This window comes from Colletotrichum graminicola, assembly GCF_000149035.1.
Source record: "Colletotrichum graminicola M1.001 genomic scaffold supercont1.49, whole genome shotgun sequence".
Classification (NCBI taxonomy): domain Eukaryota; kingdom Fungi; phylum Ascomycota; class Sordariomycetes; order Glomerellales; family Glomerellaceae; genus Colletotrichum; species Colletotrichum graminicola.
The window spans coordinates 324,786-352,601 of record NW_007361053.1 but is presented as its reverse complement, the minus strand read 5'-3'; the positions used below and the strand labels follow the sequence as shown (position 1 = coordinate 352,601).

The following is a 27,816-nucleotide window of genomic DNA, read 5'->3' as shown; positions in this document are numbered from 1 at the left end:
AGCGATTTACCCACCGTTCAGACTTGTCTGAACGGTGAGGCGTAACCGATCATTGCAGATGAGATGCGATCTCCGTAGAAGAATGTAATGCACTTATCTTATTACAGTCGAGGTATTTTTTTTGTCAAATGGAGCTACTTAGACACACAACTTGACTATTTAACATGCCTATATCCCCGTTACATGGTAAGGACGACAGACTAGATTCTCAACGACATACTCTCTCATATCAGGGATCCCGGTTCCACACATTATTCCAACTTAATCTAAAAGTTTCTCCTGGTCTCTCTCATTTCCATCGGACTATCAAATACAATGCCTGACAACCAAGCTGCCTGGCTCACCGGAAAGAAGGTCAAACCTCTGGAAGTTAGATCCGCAGCTTACACGCCGCCTGGTGAGAATGAGATCGTCATCCACAACCGTGCTGTAGCCATCAACCCTGTCGACTGGATCAAACAAGAAGTCGGCGACTTCATGTACGAATGGGTCAAGTACCCGATGATTCTAGGCAACGATGTTGCAGGCGACGTCGTCGAAGTTGGCTCCGGCATCAGTGCAGCCCGATTCAAGGTCGGAGACCGCGTTCTTGGGCACGCCGTCGGCCTCGATAAGCGAAGCAATAGGACTTCGGAGGGCGCTTTCCAACACTACGTCGTCTTGAGGGCTAATCTCACTTCGACGATCCCCGACTTCATCAGCTTCGAGCAGGCTTGTGTGGTGCCCCTCGGTGCATCGACCGCCGCTTCTGGCCTCTTCGACAAAGACTTTCTCAACTTGCAGCACCCGAGGCTCGACGCAAAGCCAAACGGCGAGACACTCTTGGTCTGGGGCGGCTCGACAAGCGTGGGCTGTAACGCGATCCAGCTCGCCGTTGGTGCAGGGTACGAGGTCATTGCAACGGCGTCGCCAAAGAACTTCGAATACCTCAAGACCCTCGGCGCAAAAGAGGTCTTTGATTACCGCAGCGCCACCGTCGTCCAAGATATCATCGCAGCATTCCGGGGACGAATATCCGCCGGAGCCATCGCCATCGGGGCCAACTCCCTCGTTCCCTGTGTCAACATCATCGCGGCATCAAAGGGGCGGAAGTTTGTTGCACAGGCTAGCGTTGCCGGGGCCGGGAAGCCGCCTACCAGCATGACTGGCCTGGTGTCCATGATGTGGGCGTTGGCTTGTGAAAGTGTTACAGCCTCTGTCAAGGGCAAGCTTTCCGGGGTGCGAAGCAAGTTTATCTGGGGAAGCGACGTGATGGCGACCGATGTTGGCGCGGCCATCTATCAAGACTTCTTACCCTATGCCATGGCTCAGGGCAAGTTCACTCCGGCACCAAAAGCGGAGGTCTTTGGAAATGGGCTCGGCTCAATCCAAGAGGCGTTTGGAGTAAGCTACAAGGGGGTGTCTGCGAAGAAAGTGGTTGTTTCTCTCTAAATACCCACAGCCAATTTCGTGTTTCCATCTATATTGCATTATGCATGTTCTTATCTGGTCGACGACGCATCGTCCCAAGCACATATTTTCAGTTCAGAGGCCACTTCAGTCTTGGCTCAATGAAATAGTAAAATCTATGAATGCTTTGTCCGTTGATCGATCTACTGCTGAAGCCTGTGTTCCTGCAGTTTCTGATTCGGTTGAAACCCAATTCTTTGTAACTTCCATCGACAGCCCCACCGTTACTCTGATCCATGGCGCCGAGCAAAGCCTAGCCAAGGTCCGCCCAATAGGAAGAAAAAGAACGCGTACCAAGCTTTTCTTAGAGATCAGATGCCAATACTGGCAGGTTCGTCGCATATAGGTACACCAACGGGAGCTTCGCTCGGCACTGATCATCTGCCGGCGTTCCTAGTTTACCTAGGTACTACCTAGTACCTGCACCCCAAGGCCGGCCCGAGTGCGGGGTAATGTACGGATATCGTGTCCCGGTATGCTTATGCACGTGGGACTGGTTGGGTTCCAGGATTGAGTCGCAGCGTCCGCGCGACCCCATTGTTGTATCAGACCTTGACTGGGCGACAGCGTTGTACTCCCATGGGTCGTACGCATGGCAAGGCAATGCTTGCAACCTGATGACCAGTGCTTGACGGACAGATCCGCCAATCTCTTGCTTGGTTAGAGAATTAATACTACGGCACGCACAGCCAAAGCCCCTACCGCCTATACTGCTAGCAACAGGGAAGATGCAACTATTGAACAGATACTTCGTGCGGCTCGTGTTCCCCCGAGCTGGGTGTCGCTAGACGTGGGTATTTAATATCTTGGGAAGCCACTCGCACGGCTCGTGTTCACCCGGGCACTGTGGTCTTATTGGGCCGCATCGGGTTGTGTCAAGAATAACGACGCTCGGCACTGGCTTCCGATCCAAACCTTGGTTCTCGTGACTTAGACATGTGTGGCCACGTCGTCGTGAGGTTCTTCTCAAGTGGCACCCTGACATTACTACCTATGTAATATTTCGGTCAGGCTTGCAGTCCCAACCTGGAAGGTGAAGTGGAAATACATCATGTGCATCCTGATTGGAGGCAATATCTGACGGTTCAGTCTCCATCGCATACCGCTGCTCTTGATTCGTGTCTCGGACTTGTCATCTTAATTGCGAGTTCGGATGATAGTACGGATACAAACGAAGGCTCAGATGCCCAGCAGCTTAAAAGCTGACGATGTGCCGGCACTCACTTCCTATCGAGTAGCTTAGACCGCTGCTCACAGGCGTTCTCATCTCTCCTTTGCTGTCGCAACCCCTTTCGCAAGCGATTAGACATCATAATGTCTTCACGATCCAGCCTTGAACGCGCCGGCGTACTCGCCCTTGGCCTTGCTGCTACAGGGTCCCTTGTCGCCGCCGGGCCCTGCGATATCTACTCTTCTGGTGGCACGCCATGCATCGCCGCACATAGCACCACCCGCGCTCTGTACAGCGCCTACAGCGGCTCTCTTTACCAGATTAAGCGCGGCTCCGATGGTGCTACGACTAACATCGCGCCGCTGTCCGCCGGCGGTGTCGCGAATGCTGCCGCCCAAGACACCTTCTGTGCCAATACGACCTGTCTCATCAGCGTCATCTACGACCAGTCCGGCCGCGGCAATCACCTCACCCAGGCACCGGGTGGCGCTCATACCGGCCCGGATGTCGACGGCAACGATAACCTCGCCAGCGCGATCGGCGCACCCGTCACGCTGAACGGCCAGAAGGCATATGGCGTCTTCATCTCGCCCGGCACCGGCTACCGGAACAACGCCGCTCAGGGCACAGCCAGAGGCAACGAGCCGGAGGGCATGTACGCCGTCCTCGACGGCACCCACTACAATGGCGGTTGCTGCTTCGACTATGGCAACGCCGAGGTCAGCAGGACCGACACGGGCAACGGCCATATGGAGGCCATCTACTTTGGTGACAGCACGGGTTGGGGCACCGGCGCCGGCAGCGGCCCTTGGATCATGGCTGATCTCGAGAACGGCCTGTTCTCCGGAGTCAGCCCCGCCAACAACCCTGGCGACCCGTCCATCACAGACCGCTTCGTCACGGCAGTCGTTAAGGGTGCTCCGAACCAGTGGGCGATCCGTGGTGGCAATGCCGCGTCCGGGGCGTTGACGACGTTCTATAACGGTGTGCGCCCGAACAAGTCTGGGTACAACCCGATGAGCTTGGAGGGCTCCATCATTCTTGGCATCGGCGGTGACAACAGCATCAGCGCCCAAGGCACGTTCTATGAGGGCGTCATGACCACTGGCTTTCCATCCGACGCCACCGAGAACGCGGTGCAAGCCGACATTGTCGCAGCCAAGTACGCTACAACCTCCCTGAACAGCGGCACGGCTCTGACCGTCGGCTCCTCGATCTCGCTGAGGGCCACCACCGCCTGCTGCACGGCTCGGTACCTCGCACACACTGGCTCCACGGTCGACACTCAGATCGTCACGTCCTCGAGCAGCACCGCTCTTAAGCAGCAGGCCAGCTGGACAGTCCGCACCGGTCTTGCAAACAGCGACTGCTTCTCGTTCGAGTCCAAGGACACCCCCGGCAGCTTCATCCGGCAGTTCAATTTCCACCTCGCGCTTAACACCAATGACGGCAGCAAACAGTTCAGTGAAGATGCCACGTTCTGCACGCAGGCCGGTCTCAACGGCCAGGGCGACTCGATCCGGTCCTGGAGCCATCCCACACGGTACTTCCGTCACTACGCCAATGTCGCCTACATCGCCAACAATGGCGGCGTTCACATCTTCGATGCCGCCGCTCTCTTCAATGACGACGTGAGCTGGGTCATCAACAGCAGCTTTGCGTGAAATGATTTGAGTTCTATGGGATAGTATTGAGTAATACTGGGGCCGGTTTTATAAATTAAAGTACATAACCATTCTATACTTAGCTTGCTTGTTCGGTATGCATAAATCATAATAACGCTGAATGAAAGTATATTTCGCTCTACATTTCCAGTATATTTGATCCTCCTGACGACTTGAAAAGAGAAGAAAAAAAATAAAAATAGACCAAACCCGCCAGTGGATTATGCTCGTTGATGTCTGGAGACCGAAATGACCATGTTTCACAACGTCTTGTGAAGGAAGCTCTGGTGTGACATGCGCTACGTGAAGAATACAGAACGAGGGCAACCCGGCCGAACGTGCCAGGGCCAGGTCACCGGCAACATCACCCAGCGTCAAGCATGCGAGAACGAGGAGCGAGAGAGCTCAGCGGACGTTTATCGTCGCATATGTCGTAAGTCATCTAATAGTCAATTAATAGCAAACGGTATTAAGTCAGACCTCACTGGGTATACCACCAAGTCACTCTTCGGTAGAGGCCTAGGTTACACCGCATATCATCGGATGAACCCCACGCAAATACCTACAATACTGAATATTAATGGACAACCAACTTGGCCATTTGGGTGGCTCATCCAGCTAAGAAGAGCCTGCAAACCTTCGCGATTCATGCACACCTTCCACATCAGGCTAGAGTGGCCAAGGAGCAACGGCACGCATAGCATGCATGATTCGTTCCCGCGTTTATTCTTGCAACATTCAAGCTTTGGGCGAAGGAACAAGTTGATATCATGTCTTGGCACAGATCAACGCTTATTATCCCTTTAACTGCCAGGTGATCCCATTTCTGCCAAGGGCAGGGTAGAGCCAATGCATTTACAGCATTAAGTCCGATAAGCCAATAGTTTTTAGGTACTTCTGTTTATATACTGTTTTGCCTATACTAAAGGTACTAGTATATATAGAGGTATATTATAGTCTAAGTAGCCCTACTAGGTCTTTTATTACTATACCTACTACTTATAACTAAGTACCTCTAGATATTAATATAAATAGTAGTATAATTAGAGGTTTTCTATTAAAAGATCTTATAGCTTTGATATAATAATAAGATTAAGTTTAGTAGTGCTGCCTGATAGAACAGTATTATAAAATTATGTATTTGTTATGTACTGCTAAATATTTAGGGTAAAAGTGGAGGGGGATCTACCTTGGCAGAAATGGGGTCACCTGGCAATTAAAGGGATACATACTATCCGCACATACAGTAGGCTAAAAGATGGGCATTCGTCAACTTGGGTATGATAGAGGTTTTCCAATGGCTTATCTCGTGAGCGGCACTCAACCCTGCAACCCACTCCAAATCACTGGGTCAGGCTCATTCTATGACATTGATATGGGGTTAATGTACTCCGTACTCTCTGCCCCCATCAAGCGGAGATGTCATGTTATCGCCCGTACCTATTCTCCTAATCCTGACTCGCGATGCCGACGGAAGATAAGCAGACATGATAATGACCGGTACCCAGACACTCTAAAAATTGGAGCAAATCCTCTTACCCAGAATATTTCCCTTGCAAAGTACCTCACGCCATTGATTGATGACGCCGAGACAACTTACAACAGTGGCCATGATGGGACAACCAGGACGGCAAGTTAAGACGAAGATCAAGTACTTTGATGACCCTGGAGTGCCATTGGTGCCCATGGTGATTGGAGGGTGAGACGCTAATGACATGACAAAATATTCCTACGCTGATAGGGGTGGATTATTAGCCCGGAGCCTGGCAAGCCGCAACCTAAAATCGAAATCCCGACGACAATTACAGATATTACCGGCAGAGAAGATGAATTCACGCTCGACGTCCAAGGATTTCACTACGTGAAGCATGAGAGCCAAGTGACGAACTGGGACGATGATGAAGAGATCAAGCGAGTGAACTATCCAGAAATGGAGAAGCTGTGTTGCAAGGTTTTGGCGGAAACCGAGAACATGTGAGCGAACCCCCTTTCACGATAGTTCTATTATTTCGCCAAGTCACAATCTGTTACAGGCCTAAACCCTGCTTAGTGCACATTATGACGCATATAATACGTCGTGGACCTAAGGATGGCGAAGGCCCCCAAGGTCCGGCGCCGTTATACGGTGTTCACGTCGACCAGTCTTTTGCAGCTGCGGAGGGTGTTGCCCAGAGATGGCTGGGAGATAGGGCAGAGGAGCTGCTCAAAAAGCCACGATATCAAATCATCAACGCAAGTGTGCCGCGGCGCCGGTTGTATCTCCAAAAGCTAATCGTATATCTAGATGTGGCGGCCGATTCGCCCCATTACGCGGGATCCCTTCGCCGTTTCCGACGCCAGAACCATCCCGGATTCAGACCTGGTGTTCGTGCCAGTACGATTTCCGGACCATGACACCGAGGCGGTGGAAGTGCGCCCGCCGACGAACTCGTCTCACAAATGGTACTTCAAGGACCAACAGCAGCCAGATGATGTCTTGTTCTTCAAACAGGTGAACTCGAGCACCAAGCCGGGAGTTCCTAGAAGAGTTCCCCACTGTGCTTTCAAGGACACAGATCTGCCCGAGGGAGCCGGAGAGCCGAGGGTCAGTGTCGAGGTCAGAGCATTTGTCTTCTACGATGAGGATTAGATAGATACTTGGGCATGATACAAAGTTCAGACACCTCAAGAACTAAGTCAGTGAGGCAAATTGCTTTCCCATCTGTCGTACGTAGTACACAAGGCGTTAATTGCTGCTTGCGATTAACGGCGTCGTTTTTGCGACACCATCTGAATCAGCATATGTCGTGTCTATGCCGCACTTATAATTGGCAGTGTGCTTGGCAAAGAAAATACGCATCACGGAGGCCACAGAGAGGCTATTTCTCTACATATGCTCGCTCAGTTATGCCAACTTGGTGCCTGATCGGACGTTGTGCATGGCCTAGTTTATTGTGCACCTCAAAACAAGGGCTTCGCCAGTCAGGACATCATAGTATGCTAGCTTGTAACGAAGCTAGCACAAGACAGTTGATATCGAACAAAGCTCTAAACGCATATATCGTCAATGATGTTCCCACACTAAACAGCAGAGAGTCTTTTTAGACTCATAAAGACTTGGATTCAGTTTTACTGGGCGGCTGTTTATTCTTCAACTGACGCGTCTTCTCCATGGTGGCTGTATGATTGTGATCATATCTTGGCCTAATTTCAGAGGCAGAATAATGTAGCCAATGAAAGCCACCCACAATGACTTCCTGTACGCTCTGCTCACATTTTCATCGCGACTCAAGCTGAGGCTAGCTAGAAATATAGTTACGGTAACGATCACTTCATCATATGTAACTAGGTTATTGAACCGAACTATGAGAACTCAAGTCTGAATCAACCTCGGAGTCGGGAAATCTCGGATTAAATCATCTCAAGTGCTGTCCGAAAGCAGTGCGGAAGCTTCTTTGCAAAGTACCCTTCGTGATACGTTCTTTGATAGAACAACTTATCCATGGGGAGCATTCGGCGGTGACGTCCTTGATTCTGTTGATTCTGTGGAGTTTCTAGCAGTATTCTAGTTGGGTCGGCGATTGCCTCATATGAGCCTGTAGCTTTTCAACACGGTTTTCAGTTGGTCAACACCAGCTTCATCCCAACAGCTTGGATCCGAGGCTTCACACCATGAAGGGTCACGCGGGAACCAGCGGCGGGGTATCCAGAGTCTCAGGGAGGCCCTTGCTTCCCCATGCTCACTCGACTTCGAAGGTTGTGAGTAGCCGCAACCTTTTTGGGTACCCAAACCGGCTTTTCGTGCTTCAGTAGCATAAATGATATAGTCCGCTCGAAAGATCACGCCTCGCTGGTCGTAGAGGGACGGTCTCGACTCCTTTTCTTTTCTGTCAGTGTTTCTTTTTTCGTTCTATAATAGTTTATTCTAGGGAATTATGATGATGATAGGAGTGAAGGGATGGTATAGCTGTACAATGAGCTGAGTCTAGGTGGTATCTACAGAGCAAACATGCCAGATGCTCTTCACAAAACAACGCCGTATAATGACAATTCCAGTATGCTGCTGCCTCCAGATTCTATGAATGGACACTCAAAACGCGGCCATCAACTTCCAACCTGTCCGACGAACTCTTGCTGCGAGGATGAACGCTGTACCCGCCAAGCAGAAAACTCCTGAAAAAATCTTGATACCAACCCAGCCACCAGATCCGGACAGGATGGCGCCGTTGATTGGGTTCGTCGTCAGACCGGCAATGGCGTTGGCCAAGAACGCGATGCCCGTCCGGAAGCCAATTTCCTGTATTGGCGAGATCTGCGCGATCAGGGGCGCGATGAGGGACACATACGCGCCGGAGCAGAAGCCGAAGAGCACGGCAAACGCGATGATGGCGCCGTCCGTCTTGGCAGGGATCCAGAGCGCAAGCATCCAAATGGGGGTGAGGAAACCCACCAGGACAAAGATGTTGTACCTCCCAATCTTGTCGCCCAGGATACCCGAGGTAATGCGTCCGAACAAACTTCCCGCGTTGAGCATGGAGACGAGGTATTGAGCCAAGTTGGGGTCCATGCCGGCATCGAGTGCCTGCACCTGGATGTAGTTGATGGGAACAAAGATGCCGTAGGTGAAGAGGAAGAAGCCGATGATAACGCACGCGAACTCGAACTCCTTCAAGGGGGCCAGAAGCTGCCCCCGACTGAGCTTCTGCGGGCGGGGCGGATGGAATGCCTTGATGGTGAGGTTGGCGATGATGAGCAGGGCAAGGATAATGAAGGCACAGATGCGCATCGCCCAAGGGAAGCCGAGGGTTTTGATCACCCGTGTCACCATGATGGGAAAGATGACACCGCCAAGGCTGGACCCTGTGGAAAGCACGCCAAAGGCGGCGCCACGGTTGCGATTAAACCAGCCATGAATAACGCTCAGCCCAGGCGATAGAATTGCCGCAACTCCAATGGCGGAGCAGATTCCCTGGGCAAGAAGGATCTGCCAGTACTTCGTCGCAAGGGATGTCATCATGAGGCCGAAGACGTGTAGGATTGTGCCGCCAAAGAGCAGCCAGCGAGGGCCATAGTGGTCGTATATGTGGCCGACGAGGGGCCCCTGAAGATCGTCAGCAAATTCAACTTAAAAAAGGCGTTCAATAACTTACCAGGCCCATCATGAAAAAGATCTGAAGGGAAGGGATCCATGAAATGGTGCTCGGCGAGTAGTTGGGGAGCAGGTCGTTCTGGTAGTACTCCTGGAAAGCCCCCACACCTAAGTTGTGTTAGCTTCATTGTTGTCAAACAAGCTTCAAGGTCGGATCATACTGTTCACCCAGCCGAAGCTGCAGAACGACGTCGCCCACGCTCCTAGCACGACTAGCCATGCTACCAGACCGCCGTCCGGCGCATCGCTTCCTGGAGGCGGCGGTTGCGTAGCATCGGTTGACAGAGCGGCTCCGGCGCCTTTTTCGGGGTCGAGTTGCTGAGCCGTCGACGGGCGATCAGATGAGTAATCTGTTGTGTCCTGGTCCATTTTGGCTACGGGCCCTTGCGAGTCCGCCAGAGAAGAAGGATAATCCCCCTTGGACATCTGGACCACGAGTATCTCGATAGTATTATCTGGTTGGTCAGTTGTATAGGGACAGGAGTCATAAACTTTGGGGTAATAGTATCGGAGTGTCGGCGATGGGGGGTGAAAGTTGTCGCTTGCTATATTCGTGCAGGGAATAGTGGCGAAGAAAGTCCAAGCTACCGGGATGAGGAAAGACTAAGTACTCGGGATTTCAAGCTGGAATGACAATTCTGGAAGCAATAATGAACTACAAGGGGCGGCATCCCATCATCAGGACGGCTCTTGTCCGGCGCCGACGCCGTACGCTTGGATATGGTATTGCATCGACAAACTGGCGTTGATCCACCTGGCTGCGTGGCAGTGGAATCCGATATGATCGAATGGGTCCGATATGGCCGCCGTAAGCACTAATTTAGAGGACTGTTTCAATATTGACAGACTCTGGGACGCGAGATTGCGCGTATTGGTAATGCTCAGGAGCGTGTATTGATGTCGGGTTCCATTCCTTTCGGCGGATGGCCCTTCTACAAACACCGAGGCCGAGCATCTCACAGCCAATCGGCCGCAAGGGTGGATCCCCACCGACGAGCCTGGAGCGAATAACACAAAGGACCGAAAGGGCGGTCCCCTCCTTGATTTCATTGTCAGAATTTGGCTGTTCTCGAGACTGTGTTGTATGTATGTTGAGGAACCACGGATAGACGTCATCAGAACCCGCATTGGTGGAGTAATATCTTGTTGTTCGAACGTCTCATAACTAATACTATGAATTACCTAGGTAGGTGGTGAGCTTGTATTACCACTTCCGTCTCTCAAGTTGGTATTACCCGGCTAATTGGTATTGTAGAATCACGCTCCCTTGTGACGACACCCCCATCTGAAAGACGCCGGGCTACAGCGATTGCACTATGCCCTTAGCCCAAACCGGGATGGATTATCCCATCAAAAGGAATCAGAGTGCTCGGGCATATCGTATGCCCGAGCGGTAGGAAACACTAGCCGGAGGCCGATTTGGACCCGGTCTATGTCGTGCCACACCAGAGCCGCTTTCCAGTACCTTCTTTCTTACAAGGCTGTCTGTGGTCGTGGCGAAATCGCCGACAACCACTCGAATATGAACAACGTCCGAATAGCTCGGCACATGTCAAACCAAAGGGTATCATCCGGAACAAGGTAACGCCGTCGCTGCCTTCAATCCTACACCATTTCCGTAGCATCGACAGGTTTCGCACCATGTACTGATTTCTGGTAGTCTGGCACCCGATCTGGTAGATATTCGACATGATCAATCGGCTTGTTATTTGACAGAGGCCATTCCGGTTTCGTCGGCCGCGTGTCGGCGTTCGGGGCATCGTGGACGGGCTGCCGCCCTAAACTCTTGCGCCAGGTGGACTTGGGCATCTCCGGCATGCTCTGCAGCGCCGCGGCGCGCTCGAAGACGGTGGGTGACGCCGGCTCATCGAGCGCGGAGAAACGCCTGGCGATATTTGGCGCCACGTGCTTGATAAAGGGCTTGAGGAATGGGAGGCAAGTGCAGATGATGCCCACGTTGGCTTCCACCACGCTGCGGCAGGTCAGTGTCTGTGGGCAAGAGGACGCGGAGCAGGCTGCTTACCACCAAATGATGCTGATGGAGGCGGTCCAGGTAAAGTCGGTATTGCCGAAGCCGAGGGGGATCATGACCATACGCACAATGCTTGGCCCAAGTACACTGGCCGTATTGTCAGTGACAGCTCGGAACTTTGGAAGATGCCGCCGGGAAATGTACTTACAATCCGCCCGCCATGAGGAAGATGGTCATCTCGATCTTTTTGACGAGCCTCAATGACAAGGGCGCCAGAATCCATATAGGAAGCAACAAGATGGCGATGTCAGTGGCGACGTTGCAGACGGATAGCATCAGCCACCACATGGATTCATTGACGCAGGTTCCTGGCACGCTCTCGTCCCAGATCCTCTCCATCGGCGTGCAGAGGTAAGCCCAGCTGAGAGCGCCGGCGCACGAGTATGCCACGGTGGCGACCATGACCGCGTACACCACCATCCTGATCGGCTGCGTCAGGGGGAAGCGCAGGTAGAAGACGAGGATCGAGGCCTTGGTGAAGAGCACGGACAGGCTGTAAGCGGCGAGGTCGACCATGCTCAGCTTGTGGAACGCAATGACAGCGGCCCTGCTGACTTCCCAGATGTGATGGCCCGCGCCGTTGCGGGTCTCGTAGACCTGGATGACTGAGTACGTTGTGGCGAAGACGAGGGCGATGAAGATCAGGCAGTCGTCAAGCTGAGCCCGGCGTATCACGACCTTGGCGGTGTACAGCCGGATGGCGCAGAAGAAGATGGCGATCAGGTTCAACAGGATGGCGACGACGAGGACCTGCGGGACCATTGACTCGGACGGGTCGTCGAAGTTGGCTTCAATGCCTGGCAGCTCCATGGCCATTAGATTGGTTTCGTTGATTGTCGACATCGCATGATGGGGCTGGTGTTCGAAGGCAGATCTGATCGGCACGGATTCGTCTAGTGGTTCTCGGTATGATAGATCAGCAGGAAGGGAAGGGGGAAAGCTCCCCATGGGACTATTTAGCGGCAGCATGAATCACGTCACCCTACCCACGAATCATTCCTAGCCTTCCAGCGCGGAGGGTTCTCCATGATGGAAGGAAACTATGTCGGTAGTTTCTCGGCGCACTGCCCGGTTCGATTGATTACGAGTAATGCACACTAGTCATTGGCATACAAGTACACCATCAGTCCAGTGCTTCATCAGACAAAGCTTGTTTTTTGTATTCGCGAAGACCGGGGGGCGGTTTTCCTCTCCGGTACGCATACCATGCTCTGCACGCACACTGGTCTAGGAGAAGCAGAAGTGTGTCTGTCCTAATAGCCGCCAACCCGAACACCAAGTCAGTCCCGAGGGCCGACTTTGGCCATCCTATCCTGTTCCGGGGTCGTCGTCGAGTGGCCTCGATGTAGCCAAGCTCCAGGTAGGGCCCAAGGTTGTTTCCTGAGCCCGGAAGAAAAGCAACGTTATTCCATCTTACTGGATGCTTCTAAGTCGCCTGTAGTCGGCTAATCGGCTGTGCGGCGGGGAAAGCTTCTTCGGAAAGTCAGTGCCCCTCTGCCGATCTCTCGGAACCAAGCAAAGGCACTCGATAGGGCCCTCGCGCGGGTTGACGACCACTACCAATGACCAACCGGACCGCCGATAGTGCTGCTACGGTAGGTCGGAGATCCCTGCGCCGGGACGAGCAAGCGGGATCAACACGCTTCCAGACTTGGCTGTCGGGAGACTGTGGAAACTTTGTCCGCCTCCAGGGCTCACAGGGGTATGGGCTGCGAGTCTTCGGACACGGAGCCTGGGCCGATTATTCTTCTTGGCTGGGCTAAAGCGAATCTTACCCCCTCCAAGCTGGCCAAGCTCGACTCGTAAAATCGTGGCGATACAGTTTCCCGAGCCAACTCCCGAGCTAACATCCTGGATCTGACGCACGGCGTGAGAAAATCTTAACCTAACGCTGGGCCGCGATGGTCGCGGCCAACACGCGTACTTATCATCTGCACATAACAAGGTATGACCTTACTTCTTATGTCGATCAACCGCCCCAATGTACAAGTAATACCTGTATTATTGTGCTTCTCCAACTCGACCGTAGGCACTGTATTGCCTGGGGTTGGCAGAGTTGAGGTGAGCTGGTGCCGCGCCCGCGTCAGTCTCTTGTAAGCGATGCTTTCGCGTTCTTGCCACTGCAGCGAGATAAGTCAGAATGGTCGAGTCGGCCAACATTCAACCGTGTCAAGGCTCGAAGTAGGTGGGAAAGCTACTCCGTGCATGTAGGTTCGAGCTGGCCACAGTTTGGGGAAACGAGCCGGTTCTATTGCGTATCCCCGGAAAACGCTGCCGAACCTTCATGATGTATTTTTCGAGCTCGCTGTCGGCGGGAAGTCTGTTATGGCTTGTCACAATGTGACGTCAAGTGAAGCATCACCAGCAGGTGCCGTTCCTCATTTGTCGACTCTCAGGGTCAAAGCTTCACGTCCGTGTTACAAGTTGCGGAAGGGGGGGGGAGAGCAATAAAGTGTGAACCCAAACGCTTCGGCTAAGCCACGCGGTAGATCAGACACCGATGACACCCGACTTCTTGTCTTTTCATCAAGACAAAGCGTCATTCCGTAATTCTTTGGCTGATATCTGTATCTTTAGGACATTCGAGATCCGATGTTTGGCCCTCGCTCGGGTTCTGACTGCAAGTCTTAACAAAGCAGAGATGAGTTTCTCTCATTTTACCTATTCTAACATCAGTACAGACTTGGTTTGCCATTTAAGCATGTCCGCGTCACCATGTCTGTGCGAATCAACTGGATGAAATATTCCATTTCCCCCAAAGTAAGCGTATCGATGGGACGACGTCAGAGACAGCAGAATACTATAATCGTAGCTTCCTTCGCTCATGATTCCTAATGGAGTCCTAGCATCTTTCCCAGTTCTTGTAGGGCATCTTACCATAGCAGGCCATATCTGAAGTTTCATGGAATCTCGGCATGCCAGTGTGCACGAAGCTCCTGTTCCTGCAGGCCGTAGGAGCAAAGGAGAAGGTGATAAGAGAGCCAAGCTGCCTTTGTACAGTGGCAAGGTCATGATCGGGAGCAGTAACGGTGAGTCCCTCAGCGTGCCGCGTCTCGGTCCGGCCGCCGGCCTGCACAAGGACGTCGGTATCATGTTCCAGTACCTGACCGGCTCCACGCGTATGGTGTACAGCATCGGCCCAAATGTAATCGTGAATAGAAGCAAAAGCTTTGCGCTGGGTATTAGGTATCAAACTCGCGACTCGGAGGTGCCGGCTTAGTGGTGGCCCAACAGTCCACCTGTCTGGTATAGATGGCTACAAATTACTGACACCCCGCAAAATGGTGCTTCCCCTGGTATCCTGAACCTCGTCAAATCCAAGGCAAATCAAACCTTCTCCGACACGTTCCGGCTGAGAGGCTGAACTCTCTCGGCCACGAACATGTCCTCCGAGGTGAGCTCGTACTTGCTTGACTTGCGAGCCGAGACGCCCTTCTGGAACATGACATCCATTTCGCCAAAGGTGCGGCCCTTGGTCTCGAACAAGCGGAAGAAGCCCCAAATCAAAGTAACGGTGGCGAGGACGGCCCAAAAGAATGCCTGGCAGCCAGTTAGCCTTCATAGAACATCGAGAGATGAAAGGGTTTAGGATCACTCACAGTCTTTCCCTTCAAGTTCCAGTCGCCAGGTGCCAGCATCTTGGGCTGGATGAGACCGCCACATATGATGTTGCCTACATAATATGTGCTGCGACCCAGCACGACCGTCTGGGTCCGAAGACGGGTCGAGCCGACTTCGGACACAAGCGTGTACACGATGGGGCCAACAGTCATGGAATAAAATCCGAGCCAGACCACGCACAGAATCGACTGTCCCCAGATGACACCCTGTGTTTGGTTCGGGGCGACTGAGAGGAAACCGATGATCCACAAGCAAGCCACGAGCAAAGTGAAGCCGCTTAGCCAGATGGCCCGGCGGCCAAATTTGTAGATGTAGAGCCAGGAAATGCAGGTGCCGACGAAGGCAATGGCAGTGCCTCCCAAGCTTATCGCATACGAGGTAGAAGCATCAATACCGGTCTGCTGGAAGAAGAAGGAGCCAGAATAGCAGAGGGCACCGCCATTGGTGATCTGAGACATGAAAGCCATGCAGGCGATCTCGGTACGGCGGAGATTCGTGCCCTTGAAGCAGTCGAAAAAGGTGGCGCCCGCTTGCTCTTCAATCTCAAGCTTGTTGGTGTGCACCATCATGGCCACCGTGGCATCGTGGTCTACGTTGTGTTCGGGCTCCGAGAGCCGTTCAAGTGACTTCTTTGCGGCGTCGAGATCGCCGTTGCGGACGTGGTGCCAGGGAGACTCAGGGGCCATCCAAGCCGCAATGATGAGCGGAATGGGCCAGACCCACTGGATAGCAAAAGGAATCTTGTAACTCCATTGGCCCTCGACATCGACAAGCCCCTTGAGGACACCGGCCGAGATGAATTGGCCGATGCACCAGCAAAGGTTGACGTAGGAGGTCAAGTAGCCACGGATAGCCAAGGGGGTGACCTCAGCCGCGTAGGAGGGGCCAGTCGTGGCGAACACCCCCCAGGGTACATTGCAGAGTATTTGACCAGCCAATTGCATCTCAATGTTGTGGGCGAAGAATACGATGAAGACGAAGGCGGCCAGCCAGACGAGTGAGATGATGAGGACCATGCGGTGGCCATATTTAGGGGTGAAGTATCCGTTCATGAGGGCGCCGACAATGTTGGCCACGGCGCCAATGGCGTTGAACTTTTGTTGCCAGGAGGATGAGATCTGGTAACCGTTCTCCTCATCAAGCCATTCGCCATACTTCTCACGGAACGCAGGGTAGCCATAGAAGGAACCGATGAGGGTCACGTCATAACCCTCCATGATGACTGTGGTCGAGATGACTGTTTTGAATCGACGTTAGTGCCAGCTCAGTGACGACGGCCCTGGCCATGGGAGATGAGACTCACGGATCGACCAGAAAGCGGCGCGCTTGTAGGTCTTCAGACCCTGCCAGAGACCAAAGCTGTGCTCGATGTTGGTGCCCTCGTGGGCCTCGGAATTGAGGCCCTTGTCGTCGAGGGCGACATGGCTGAACTGGTGGATGTGAGAAGGGCCCTTCTCGACGTGGATGTTGTCATGCGGCTGCGACGCCGTCTTATCAGCGATGTCGTTGGACATGGCTACGAGTGTTCTTGGGTTGCTCGAAGCTGCTGGTGGTTGGCAAGCTACTATAGCAGAGTCGTATCGAAAAGAGGCAGAAGAACCAGGCACATGGAGCTGGGAGGGAGCGGCAACCGGGGTATTTTAAAGTCGCGTCGAGATGAGATTAACGTCGTACCAGACCGCCGGCTTCTCGTATCATACGTCGATATTTGCAGGATGCATAGATATGCATTGGCACTGTATGCATAGGCAAACCGCGTGGCAACATAGTTTGTTTCCCCAGACCTAACCCTCGGGGTAGCAATTCTCCAATAACACCGGTTGAAGATGCTTCCTCATTCATGTCGTTTGTGGCTCACGTCAGGCCGTCCTCGTGGGACTGGCCTCTGATCCTACCAGCCTACCAGGGAAAGAGAGGCCAGGTGCAAGCTGGAACCCTTGTTGCAGTGTAAAGTCCATCTATGCTTGCTCGAAAGGTAGCGGCGGGATTGACGGCCTTGGAACATCTTGACTGGACGAGGGCGGGGAATCTGTCAAGCGAAGCGAGGGGTTGACAAGCTCTGATAGGTCAAACTGGAAAGAAGCCGGCCGGGGAGACTAAAGGGAGCCAGCCTAGGAGCGGGATGAGATGGCAGATGAGAGAGGGTCGATGGTGTCTAAACCACCAGGGGTGCTCGAGTCGAGTCCTGGTGTTGGAGGCGGGGAGAGACTTGGGCGCGGCGTGGTAGGAATGTCGGACCGTGGATCGACTCTGGCGCTGTGGTGCAAGAATGGTCAAATCTTGATAAAATGGAAGAGAACCGGGTGTGAGTAGCAACTTGGCTTGAACGAGCTAGAGAAATATCCGTGATCTGAGGCAAACATTGGTGGAACTTTTCCCGAGAGGAGGTTGGCCGGTCGGATGATGGAGGGAGAGAACAGCCTGGGGACCGGAAGAGACTCGGCGCCTAGCGCGGCTCAAACCGGTCTAGCGTTGCTGATTAAGCAGCTACATATCAGGACTAGTGCTGTTTAAGCGAGCCAGAAGCTACCGTAGCTGAGCATCGATGATGTGGGGTAAGTCCGGGGATTTACCGTAGTGGCCGCAGTGGGTCGCACACAGGCGCTGGAGGGCTTCGTTCGGTGGAGGGAGGCGCTAGAGCTTCCCTCATACAGGCCACACTCGTCCTGGGTTTCCCCAACCTTCAATATACCTGTAGTTCTCTAGTGTAGTGTACACGCCTCTGTAGAAGCGAAAGCATTGACAGGTGCAGATTCATACATTCCCCTAAATTATTATTTTCTTCTTCTCTCGTTATCGTTCTGCTTGAAGTGGGAAGCATATGTAACCAACATCTCGTCACAAAGGTTCTGTTAGCTCGAGGTGCGCAGGTTTCCCTGTGGAGCTTAGGTAAGGGTGGGGGTACGTATCTCAGACAGTCTCACCAGACCGCGCTGTCAAGTTGAACAAGACAAGCATCAAACAAACAAGCAAACAATCGTCTCACTCCAAACCTCTTCGTTTTTCCGCTTCGAATTTATCTTCTGCTTTTTCTAAAGCCGTGCTGTGTCCAATTCGCTGCTTCAGAAGCCGCAGAAGAACCCAGTCTTCCCTCGGTTGACCCACATGGTCCTGACGGCGCCTCCTCCTCCTCCTTCACGAGATCATAGACCAACGATGACACTTCAAGCCTCGATAACGACCACGATGCGACTTTCGGCCCCAGACCATCCTTCTGCCGGTTCCCCCAGTCAGCAAACCCCGTGTGCGTCTCGTGCACCTTGGAGTAGCTGCTGTCGAGTTCCGCGCGAATCACCCCCCTGTCTTCCCCAACTGCAGACCTTCGTCTCGGCCAGCTTCGGCCGAGCCAGGCTGGCCGGATCTCCTTCCTTGCGTCTTCTCCTTGGAGAAGTCAAACCCTTGGTAGGGGGGGCGTATGGTTCTGTGTACTAGTAAGCAGGCCATGTCTGCGATACAAGGGTCAAGCTTTGAGGTCTCTAAATACCGTCATCGGTGTTGCTATGCTCCTCACGGGCGAGACCCTATGTGGTCACAAGCTTGCACGGGTTTCCTTCACGACCCACGGGCTCGGGTCCTGTGTTGCAATTGAGGGTGTTGCCGGTACGCCAGCACGACGGTTGTAGCTACTGTTGCATGCAGCATCTATCACCTCTAGCTACATTGTTGGCCGCGCCTCCGAGCCGGGACCCCATCCGCCGGCCTATCATGTCTCGGTGGCAACTCCACGAGCCATCTTTGTCCCTTCTGAGGCGTCAGTCGGAGTGGTGCTGGGTTGGCGTATTCATACATAGCATGTGAGCTGATCACGCGCTTCTCTTGTGTTCAAGAACCCCTCGCCGTCTGGGGACTAAGGAGGCAGGTCCCGACGCCACTGGAGATGAAACAGCGGTCTGAATGTCCCTCGAAATCCATTCTCGATTCCTCTAGACCAAGTGATTCGTTTGTAGGTTATCTCGTCCAAGCACTTGCCAATAGCACTAGGCTGCATAGCCCCCTTCGTAGACTAACCAAGGGAACTCCACTCCCCCAACATCCGCCCCAGACTTCACCCCCAAACCAGCTGGGTACGAATGTAGCTATCTTGAGCTCATCGAGTGGATTTTGCTCGCTTCTTGCCTCTGTCCGCTACTTGATCAAGTTTCTGGCCACTGGCGTGTTTGGTCTGCTGCTGGGTCGTCTCCGTATGATAAACTTGGCTCTGAACCATCTTCCTGTATCCAAGCGGCGCATCAGTTCCACAATTAGCCACTAGGAGTTCCCACTCCAAGTCTGATAGAACGGCCCAGACAATGGCGGACGCATCGGCGGTCTTCTTTGGGCAGTAACCCGGTAGCACGATTCTTTGAAAGCATCCCATGAACGGGGCGAGCAACCCATATTATGCCCCCATGAGCAGGTAACTTCTTCATGATGCATTGGCATAAGACATAAGCCCCAGCTTGTTGGAGCGGAGACTTCTCCTTCTCACGACACGTTCTGTGGGAGCACAAGAGCAACGAAGTGAGGCAAATAGTGATATTTCCGATCTGTAGTGGTGTGTGGTGGTGAGGAGGAAAATCCTCCTCTCGAGGCTATGGGCAGAGGCTGGATGAAGGTGAGGGGCCCGGGAGGTCACGTGACCTCCTAGCACACGGGCCCCCTCACAACACGTTCTCCCATTCACAAACATTGGCAATCACGCAAGCATCACCCGTAAATGTGAGTACTCAGGCTTTGTAGTATTTAAACATTAAGTCGCCGGTTACGTTACAAAAGTCTCATTTTCGCGCAGTTCTCCTCGATGGTAGACAGCGTCCGGACGGTGGTCAAGACAGTGTCATTCTCGCCGTAGCTGCGGACCAGGCGGCTATCCGCCGTGTAAGCGGGCCAGCCGATGGCTCCCAGACCCGCTGCCGGGTCCTTGATGAAGGCGGTGTATGCGTCCATCATTGTGCGGCTCAGCTCGTACTCGAAGGGAGTCGAGTTGCCGCGGAAATCGGCGTGGGTGCCGAAGATCAGGGGAAGCTCGCTGCCGTGGTAGGCGCCCATCCACGGGCGGGGAGAGGTGTTGTTAAAGACAGCCTCGTGGAAGTAACGGTAAGTGGTTCTGCCCGCGGCCAGGCGCTCACTGAGCGTTTGTTAGTCAACGGGGGTGGTAGAGCGTGATGGAGGCCGTGTGGGGTGCTTACTTGGTAGTCTTCGTCGTAGAGCACCAGAAGTAGTTGTAAGACAAACTTTCAGAAATGGCGGGGTCGGGGCCGTTCACGTTGTAAGGCGCGAGGAAGAGGCCCTCTGCAGCGTTGAAGCCAATGATGGCAGGCTTGATATTGTCAGCAATGTCACCCATCGGCCAAACGGGTCTATGATCTGGAAATAACCCACCAGGTCAGACATCTCGCCACGGGCAGCCTTCTCCGTGTAGTTGGCAAAGACGATTTTGTTGTCGATCTGGGGAGAGAAGCCGATCGTGGGCACGACCTGCGAGTCCTTGTAGACGGCGTAAAAGTTTTCAAGCTTCTCAGCAGGAAGCTTGCGCATGCACGTCAGCTCGGCGCGGGCGTCCGTCAGGTTGCCGCAGCCGAGCTGCTGGGCGACGAAGGTGAAGTTGGAGTGGCTGGTGTCGTGGTTCATCAGCTGATCCAGGTGCGCCGTGCCCGAGTCCATGATGAAGGCCTTGACGATGGGGTCCTCGGTGTACGCGAAGTTCCAGTAGTCGACGGCGATGGCGCCGGCCGACTGGCCCCAGATGGTCATGCGCTCAGGGTCGCCGCCGAACTTGGCGACGTTGTCGCGTATCCACTCGACGGCCAAGCGCTGGTCCATCAGGCCCAAGTTTTGCTCCTCGAGCGCGGCCGAGTTGGGGAAGCCAAAGAGCGCCATGCGGTAGTTGAAGGTGACGAAGATGTGCGACTGTGAGTGCTGGACCCATTTCTGGGGCATCTGGTAAGGCACGTCGGTGCCGCCCGTCTCGAAGCCGCCACCGTAGAACCAGATGACGACGGGCAGGCCTCCTTTTCCTTCTCCCTCGGTCTGATTGCCGGCAGGGACAGCGTCGGAGGGAACCCAGAAGCTGGCGGTGAGGCAGTCCTCGTCCATACCGGCGTCGCCGATCATGAACTCGGGGACATCGACACGCTGAATGGCCGGTATGACGGAGATGTACTGCCAGCACGAAGGGGGCAGAGCGGTAGCGTTGAGCACGGCGCCGTTGGCGAAGGACTGCGGTGCGACGTAGGGCTGCGGCGGCTCCCAACGCAGGTCGTCCAAAGGCGGCGCGGCGTACGGGATGCCCAGGAACTCGGCGACCTGTGGTGCATCGGGGGCGATCCGGCCCTGGACCGTGACGCCGTTGTCAAGCTGCACGCTGGGGCCGGCGCTCGCCAAAGCGAGGAGGCTGGCGAAGGTCGCCATGAGCTTGGCGTTGCACATCATGAAGGGTGACTCTTGATGATCGCCGGAGTTGACCGTGTGTGGCTTGAGCGAAGCCAATCCCATGGGCCTCAGGCGTAGAGGTATTGTATATATAACATTTTGCACGAGAGGCTCCCGGAACTCGAAAGTGATGGCTAACTCGCAATTCTCCTTGCCCCTGAATAACACCAATACATTGGTACTGACGACATGTGCCTTATGGGGAAAGAGGAGGTTGCATTGCTCCTCTCATCGGAAATTGCTGAGGAGTTCCCCATGCTCATCATTGCTACTATCGCGATCCTTCAGTCGAAACGTTACGTGTAATTGGCGGGCAGGAGGGTAGCCATGGTTCAGTTGTGGGGTACACGAGTCAAGTTCCTGGCTGGATCCTCCTGTTAAGCAGTAAGGTGCTAATATAAAATATCTGAAATTTTAGGGCGGGTAAACTGAATCGACGGAACGAGAAGGGCTCCCGTCGGTTCGGAGATCCTGATTGTAGATCCCCGGCAGCTTTTCACTACTACGTAGTTCCGCTCCAATGCTGCGATTCCATCCGCGTTCAATGCCGAATCCGAATGGCATCGGTACCTCACTCGGGCTGCATTGTCCAAGTTGATGCAAGTGCTATAGGCTTTGCACTCAACACCAGAACCAGGCTCGGTGTCGTTGCAAGTATTGCCAAGAACACTGCACAGCACTAGACACTGCCTACGTATTGGATCGCTTCCCTCGGCAGATGAATGTCAGCGCCTTAGAGATAGTACTGTGCTCTCAGAGCAGTTGAGACATCGTTGTCACGGACGCTATCATCAATAAGTGCCGCTACCATAAATCCGCATGTCGAGTCAAGTCAGAATATACGCTTCATATAGTTATATAGTTCAGGTCTTGGCTTCGCAAGTTCAGACCTGGTCGGAGCTGCGGGTGAGCATACATGTATGCATGAGCAAGCATCAGTACAATGACTCAAACATGCCTATTAACCTACACCGATAGCATCAAATCACACGCATCGCCACAAGACTCAGATTATCTTAGTAATAGAACTTACCATTACCAAGTTTCCCAATCGTCACTGATCAGTCAACTATACCAGCAACGCGGTTGGACCAGTGTGAGCTTATTGTGGGAACGACAGTTTCGTCGGTTATGCAGCATTTGATTATGTCGTTGGAATAAACGTTTCAACTCCGACTCGAATGCGTCTTTGAACTTTTTTCAGCATCCAGATGCGTCTGAGAGAACTCCATGCGCAGAACAATGGAGATATAGACAATGGAGATAAAGTACGTGGAAGTGCCCAAGACACTATGTCCGGCTCGGATTCCAGAAACAGCCCACACCATGTGATCGGTCCCGGACGATTGCCTCAAGTGAGTCTCAGACTAGGCTCATTTTCGTTTGTCGTGATATAAGCTGCCGATGTTACACCCTAACTTAGCCAAGCCAATCATGGACAAGCGGCATCAGACGATAACTTGGGTCGACTCATGCCTCCCAAACACATCACAGCCGCTATGCCCTTCGTATATTCTACCTATTTGGCCCCTTCTCAAGCTGTGGGACTAAGATCACAACTAAGTCTCGCGCGCCGATCGTGTATCGTAAGGATTGACCAGCCACCAGTGACTCCATACGTTTGGCAATACTCTAGATTAACTGAATAGGATCAAATCGACAGAGATGGAGCACGGGTCGTGGATATTCACGAGGCCCATGAGAGCTGTGTTACGTCAACTCTCCACGCCAAGTGCCACCATTAGGAGCCCCATCTGCAATTAGAAACATCGTGCTGAATATAGCAACTACGTCGACCTGACGGGTTCCGTGAGCCTACATGTATCCTTCGAAACTCTGTTCAATCTGCGCATTGACCGGAAAGCCGTTTTGGTGACGTGTATTTCATGTCATAGCTGTCGACAACATCCCTTGACATCTGCAGCAGCAGGGTTAAATTGAGGTCAGGCCAGATGCCAGCAAGGCACACTGTGAAGAGCCGGGATGCTTACAAGAATGTTGGGTTCTATACTTGGGCGTCCAGGTTCAGAAGAAGCGTCCGATTGACCCGCTGAAATGAAGCCGGTCGATCCAACCTGCCTAGCTATAAGACCTGTGGGGGTTTGATTGTTGGCTGCACTTGAAATATTCCTGACATGACGGTATGGCTACCTTGGGAGGCTCATCTGAGATCATCGCCGCAGTTTAGGGCAATTAATGGCTTTGGATTGTTGGATAGGCGAGGCTTTCGGGCCGGTTCCGAAGCCAGCTGTCCATGGCCTGCGTGTTTAACCCCTACCTTTTCTCGAGATCTGCAGCTACCAGTACACATAGCATTGAGGTGATCGACCCACATGGCCATACTGAGGTACCTCGCGGACGTTCGTAAGAGACAGAGTCACCGGTAGGTCCGCATCGTAACGCTGAAAACAAGGACGCACTGGTCACGGCCACCGGGAAAGGCATGTAATCGAGATGAGCTAGTATGATTCAATGGACCGGCGCTAATGGCGGTTTTCTGGAGATGCCGGAAAACATGCTTCAGAAGTAAAACAACCACTTGAGTACGAAGATGAGGAAACAAGGCCACTTGGATACGAAGATGAAGAAACGAGGCCAAAGCACAGTAGGAAAGCCATCTATGTATTAAGGTACGTAGCCAAGGCAGGTTCCTCACAGGGTCGCGCCGGCACACAATAAGAACCGCAGTAGGAAAACATAGTGTAAGCGGTATGCCTGATACTCGGGCGCAATAGCAGAGCAGATTGATCTAAAGTACGTCTACCACTTGGTTTAATTGCATTTTGTTACGTACACGGGTCCTTGGCAGTGGATGTCCTTGACTGGGTACCTACTAGGATCAGCGTGCTTTCTAAAACCCTTTGACACTATCACCGTCACCAGGAGTGAGCCAAATATTGTAAATTCAGGTTTGCCGATGTGGGCTCGTAATTATGCGCAGTTGGTGCCATCGTAAAGCGGCGAGAAGGGAGGAGGGTTCCATATCACAGCCAGGGAAATAGGGAGTCAAATGAATTGACAGCGGATGCAGATGATGACAAGCCACATAAGTGATGAGGTAGGATGCCTAGCTCAGATATAGCTGGGACTAGAGAAAAACGTGTTACATTGGTACGGCGTCTCTGACCGGGTACCTCTGGAGATGCGGCTACAGCCCTTCAATGACGTGGCATACATAGTGTCTGGCCCTTGTGGGGTCATTAAAGGGCAGAAGAACGCCATGAAGGACAACATGTTGTTTTTTGAGGCGGAAGACGAGGTTGAAACGTGCTGTTTGCAAAGTTCGGCATCTCTTCATTATCACCAAACTGCGAATGTTGTCTTGGCGTAGGGCAGAGACAACCCTCTCACTACGTTGGAAATCGGCATCTTGCATGACTACTGAAGTAAGAGATCCAATAGGTTGTTCTCTACAGCTTTGTGGAAGCCAATGTTTGATTTTCCGGTGACCATCAGAGTACTATCAGCTATGTGGACCGTGGTTAATTCTAGACTTGGCTTTTTTCCTTTTCTTTTTCTTCCTTCTCAGTCATCATTACAAGCTCTTTCGAAGATGACTTTTCAGGCAAGTCTCAGAGCCAGAGAACACCCGACCGGCGAGTCTTGGTGGTTGGCGGCAGTTGCGCGTAGTCGAGGCGATAACAGGGGGATCGTCTTTTCGGTTGTGCTAGCCTAAAGACTGGGTCACGGTCCTTGGTTCAGTGGCTATGCTCTGCCCGTTAGACGGCTCAAACCTGTTTTTCCCGCATTTGATAGTTGTCTTGGCCTATGATGATGCCTGACCTCTGGATACCGTGAGCAGTATATCTACCTAGTGTACCGGGGCTTCGGAGAAGGGAAAGATACTGATCCGAGCAAATTAGCAGCTTAGCAGCTATGCGGATGTTATTCTAAATTACGAACGGGCAGGTCCATTCACACTCCCCGTCTTGGCGAGAATCAACATAATGAATTCCATTGCAAGACCCCGAGACCCCCAAGAACAACTACCCAATACCCTCCGAGGCACGCCTCCATTGTAGGAACCCTCTCCCCTTTTCACAAGTACAGCAAGCAGTTACAATTATCGAAACAAAGAGACAGTAACCCGGGTTGCCAAATTGCTAGCAAGCGTTCCGCGTTATCACTCGGTGAAATCAAGTTGCAGACGGCGTTTCGTGTACGGCACCTATTGCCCTGCACCACAATGACGTAGAGTTCGCTGCCGTCTAAACTACCTACCGTCGCAGCCGCCGCAGGCCCCTGGTGGAAGCCCGATCAAAGACTAGGCACCCTCGGCAGAGAAAAGGGGTTCAAGAAGCTACCTAGCAGCAGACCAGCAGACCGGCAGAAAGGAGAAACAGGGGAGGGGGGACAAAACCTGATGAGTGAGAAAACAACTCCAACTCACCAGCAAGACGCGCGCCCTGGACCTTGTCGCCCATCTCAATCTATCTTGGACGGATCTTTTTCCAATACCTCGCGCAGGGGGGTCGATCGATGCATACTCGATCCGCTGGTGTCCGTTCCCTTAGTCGCATCTCGATGCCTGTCCGCCGCGATATCCACAATGTTGCTGGATGTTGGCACCGGCGAGGACGGGTGAGGTATGTTCTTACGGAGCGGGTGCTCCGCGCCTGTCTGGACCGGTCCCATGCTGGACGGTTTGTGGGCGTCTTGCAGCGCGTAGTCGCCAGAGTCGAAATACTTCCGCTGCAGGAAGATGATGGGTGTACTGGTTAGCGCAGCTTGGGCCCCCTTAGCTCGCGGTTGGAGGAAACAGGGGTCGGTCGGCATACCTGCATCTGTTTGTGCAGAAGATCTGATCTAGCCGGGGCCTTTCCATACAAGCGTCGGATACGGTCTTCCTTCGCGGCGGCGGCAGCAGGCTTCACGGGGCACAAAGACGCACGTCAGCTCAGCCAGCTCGATGAATTGGACGCCTACCACCACATGCATGTTGCTCGCGACGGACGGACTTCCGGGCGAGTCCGTTGAGGTCTGTTGAGAACCCATGTTGAATAAGGGATGTACGGATATGTATGCACTTGAGAGCAAGGTGCTACGGTATGGTACTGAACATGCCCGATGACTCGAGTTATATAGAGATTAGGTGACGTGACGATGACGATGATATAGTTTGCCATATAGGCCTTAGCAACCCAATGCCTACTAGGGATCCCCGCCTGCTGTTGCTCGGGATTTCCAGGTGGCACTAGTGGTGATGATGCTCAACTCCGTGATGACTGACCACAAGCAACCGGGGCAGGGGAGTGTATCCGATTTGCAGGCTTCGGGGCTGGCCATTGAGCTGCTGACTGGACGAACCCGGCCGTGAAAGAAGGTAATCCTTCAGCGGCCCAACGGGGCCTGCATTGGACCCTGACAACCATTGCCGGTCGTCCTAAACGAAACGGCAGAAGAGAGACGAGTCAGTGGGAACAGCAACGACAAAACCCGGGAAAGGGGGGGGGGGGTTGTGCTGACCCCGAAAGCCACCCGCGCGTGACACTACACTAGACAGGGAACATGCATGGGGTCGCTGCGGCGCTGCACACGCTCCTCCAGCGTCGGATCAGGTTTTTTTTTATCCCGCTGGCGTTCCTGGCCAGGGAAAGTTGGTCAAGGTTTCAACCCGGGAATGGGGTGATTGTTGGTCGTGGCCCTTGCTAGGAGCCTGGAGCATGCAGGGCTGGCGGGAAAGGGGATCGAGGATCGGCAATATAAATACCTATAAGGGTCGATGTGATGCCCGTCGATTCGGGACGCTTCGAAACCCATAGGAATACCTACTCTGCCTCACCCAACGATCAACGACGGAAAGGAAAACAGAAAGAAAAACAAGCAAGCATCATGATGTCTACGCAACTCCCCAGACCGACTTCCAACACCACCAGTTCGTCCAACTCGACCAACTCGACCACTTCTTTCGCCGGCAACATGGACACATACACGCTCTCCATGTACGAGCACACCAAGCGCCTCATGGCCGCCGCCCAGATCCCTTACGGCAGCCCTGCCAGCCTCCTCACTCCGTCCAGCAGCGAGTCGCCGGCGGCCGGAACCAGCTCCGACAGTGTGGAGAATACCCTCGCATCACCCAAGTCCGACAGCCTCCCTCAACTAAGATCGAATTAACTTCTCCCGACTGAGGAGGACGGAGGCTCAGAACGAGGGCTGTACGCCACAGCTCGTCTTGTTTTATCCAGGCGTAGGACAACCCCATCTTCTTCTCGAGATGCGCCGTGCATCGTCTCATCCCGCAGTCGGCTAACCTCGGTTATAGATGCCCGACGATACCTGTTCGTGGATAGACTCTTGAGTGAGTAAGACTGTCGGATATACATGCCGACTTTGCGCC

General features: G+C 53.3%; 8 protein-coding genes across 8 annotated transcripts; 3 read left to right on the top strand and 5 right to left on the bottom strand.

The window, feature by feature from the left end:
• Nucleotides 1-315: 315 nt before the first annotated feature.
• On the top strand, nt 316-1,431 carry GLRG_09544 (zinc-binding dehydrogenase; the record flags this gene model as incomplete). Its single annotated transcript, XM_008100229.1, has 1 exon — nt 316-1,431. The coding sequence occupies one exon, from the start codon at nt 316-318 to the stop codon at nt 1,429-1,431; it is 1,116 nt and encodes a 371-aa protein (XP_008098420.1).
• Nucleotides 1,432-2,763: 1,332 nt separating this feature from the next.
• Nucleotides 2,764-4,284, top strand: GLRG_09543 (alpha-L-arabinofuranosidase B; the record flags this gene model as incomplete). Its single annotated transcript, XM_008100228.1, has 1 exon — nt 2,764-4,284. One exon carries the CDS (start codon nt 2,764-2,766, stop codon nt 4,282-4,284), a length of 1,521 nt encoding a protein of 506 aa, XP_008098419.1.
• A 1,610-nt stretch (nt 4,285-5,894) lies between these two features.
• On the top strand, nt 5,895-6,913 carry GLRG_09542 (CmcJ catalyzes late reaction in the cephamycin biosynthetic pathway; the record flags this gene model as incomplete). Its single annotated transcript, XM_008100227.1, has 4 exons — nt 5,895-5,983; nt 6,040-6,258; nt 6,318-6,522; nt 6,569-6,913. 4 exons carry the CDS (start codon nt 5,895-5,897, stop codon nt 6,911-6,913), a joined length of 858 nt encoding a protein of 285 aa, XP_008098418.1.
• A 1,440-nt stretch (nt 6,914-8,353) lies between these two features.
• GLRG_09541 (major facilitator superfamily transporter) lies at nt 8,354-9,838 on the bottom strand (the record flags this gene model as incomplete). Its single annotated transcript, XM_008100226.1, has 3 exons — nt 8,354-9,364; nt 9,414-9,520; nt 9,574-9,838. 3 exons carry the CDS (start codon nt 9,836-9,838, stop codon nt 8,354-8,356), a joined length of 1,383 nt encoding a protein of 460 aa, XP_008098417.1.
• Nucleotides 9,839-11,017: 1,179 nt separating this feature from the next.
• GLRG_09540 (uncharacterized protein) lies at nt 11,018-12,260 on the bottom strand (the record flags this gene model as incomplete). Its single annotated transcript, XM_008100225.1, has 3 exons — nt 11,018-11,384; nt 11,436-11,531; nt 11,593-12,260. The coding sequence occupies 3 exons, from the start codon at nt 12,258-12,260 to the stop codon at nt 11,018-11,020; spliced, it is 1,131 nt and encodes a 376-aa protein (XP_008098416.1).
• A 2,511-nt stretch (nt 12,261-14,771) lies between these two features.
• On the bottom strand, nt 14,772-16,579 carry GLRG_09539 (sugar porter family MFS transporter; the record flags this gene model as incomplete). Its single annotated transcript, XM_008100224.1, has 3 exons — nt 14,772-14,984; nt 15,044-16,302; nt 16,369-16,579. The coding sequence occupies 3 exons, from the start codon at nt 16,577-16,579 to the stop codon at nt 14,772-14,774; spliced, it is 1,683 nt and encodes a 560-aa protein (XP_008098415.1).
• Nucleotides 16,580-19,811: 3,232 nt separating this feature from the next.
• On the bottom strand, nt 19,812-21,539 carry GLRG_09538 (carboxylesterase; the record flags this gene model as incomplete). Its single annotated transcript, XM_008100223.1, has 3 exons — nt 19,812-20,172; nt 20,234-20,364; nt 20,427-21,539. The coding sequence occupies 3 exons, from the start codon at nt 21,537-21,539 to the stop codon at nt 19,812-19,814; spliced, it is 1,605 nt and encodes a 534-aa protein (XP_008098414.1).
• A 4,362-nt stretch (nt 21,540-25,901) lies between these two features.
• On the bottom strand, nt 25,902-26,471 carry GLRG_09537 (uncharacterized protein; the record flags this gene model as incomplete). Its single annotated transcript, XM_008100222.1, has 3 exons — nt 25,902-26,168; nt 26,255-26,344; nt 26,403-26,471. The coding sequence occupies 3 exons, from the start codon at nt 26,469-26,471 to the stop codon at nt 25,902-25,904; spliced, it is 426 nt and encodes a 141-aa protein (XP_008098413.1).
• Between the last annotated feature and the right edge of the window lie 1,345 nt (nt 26,472-27,816).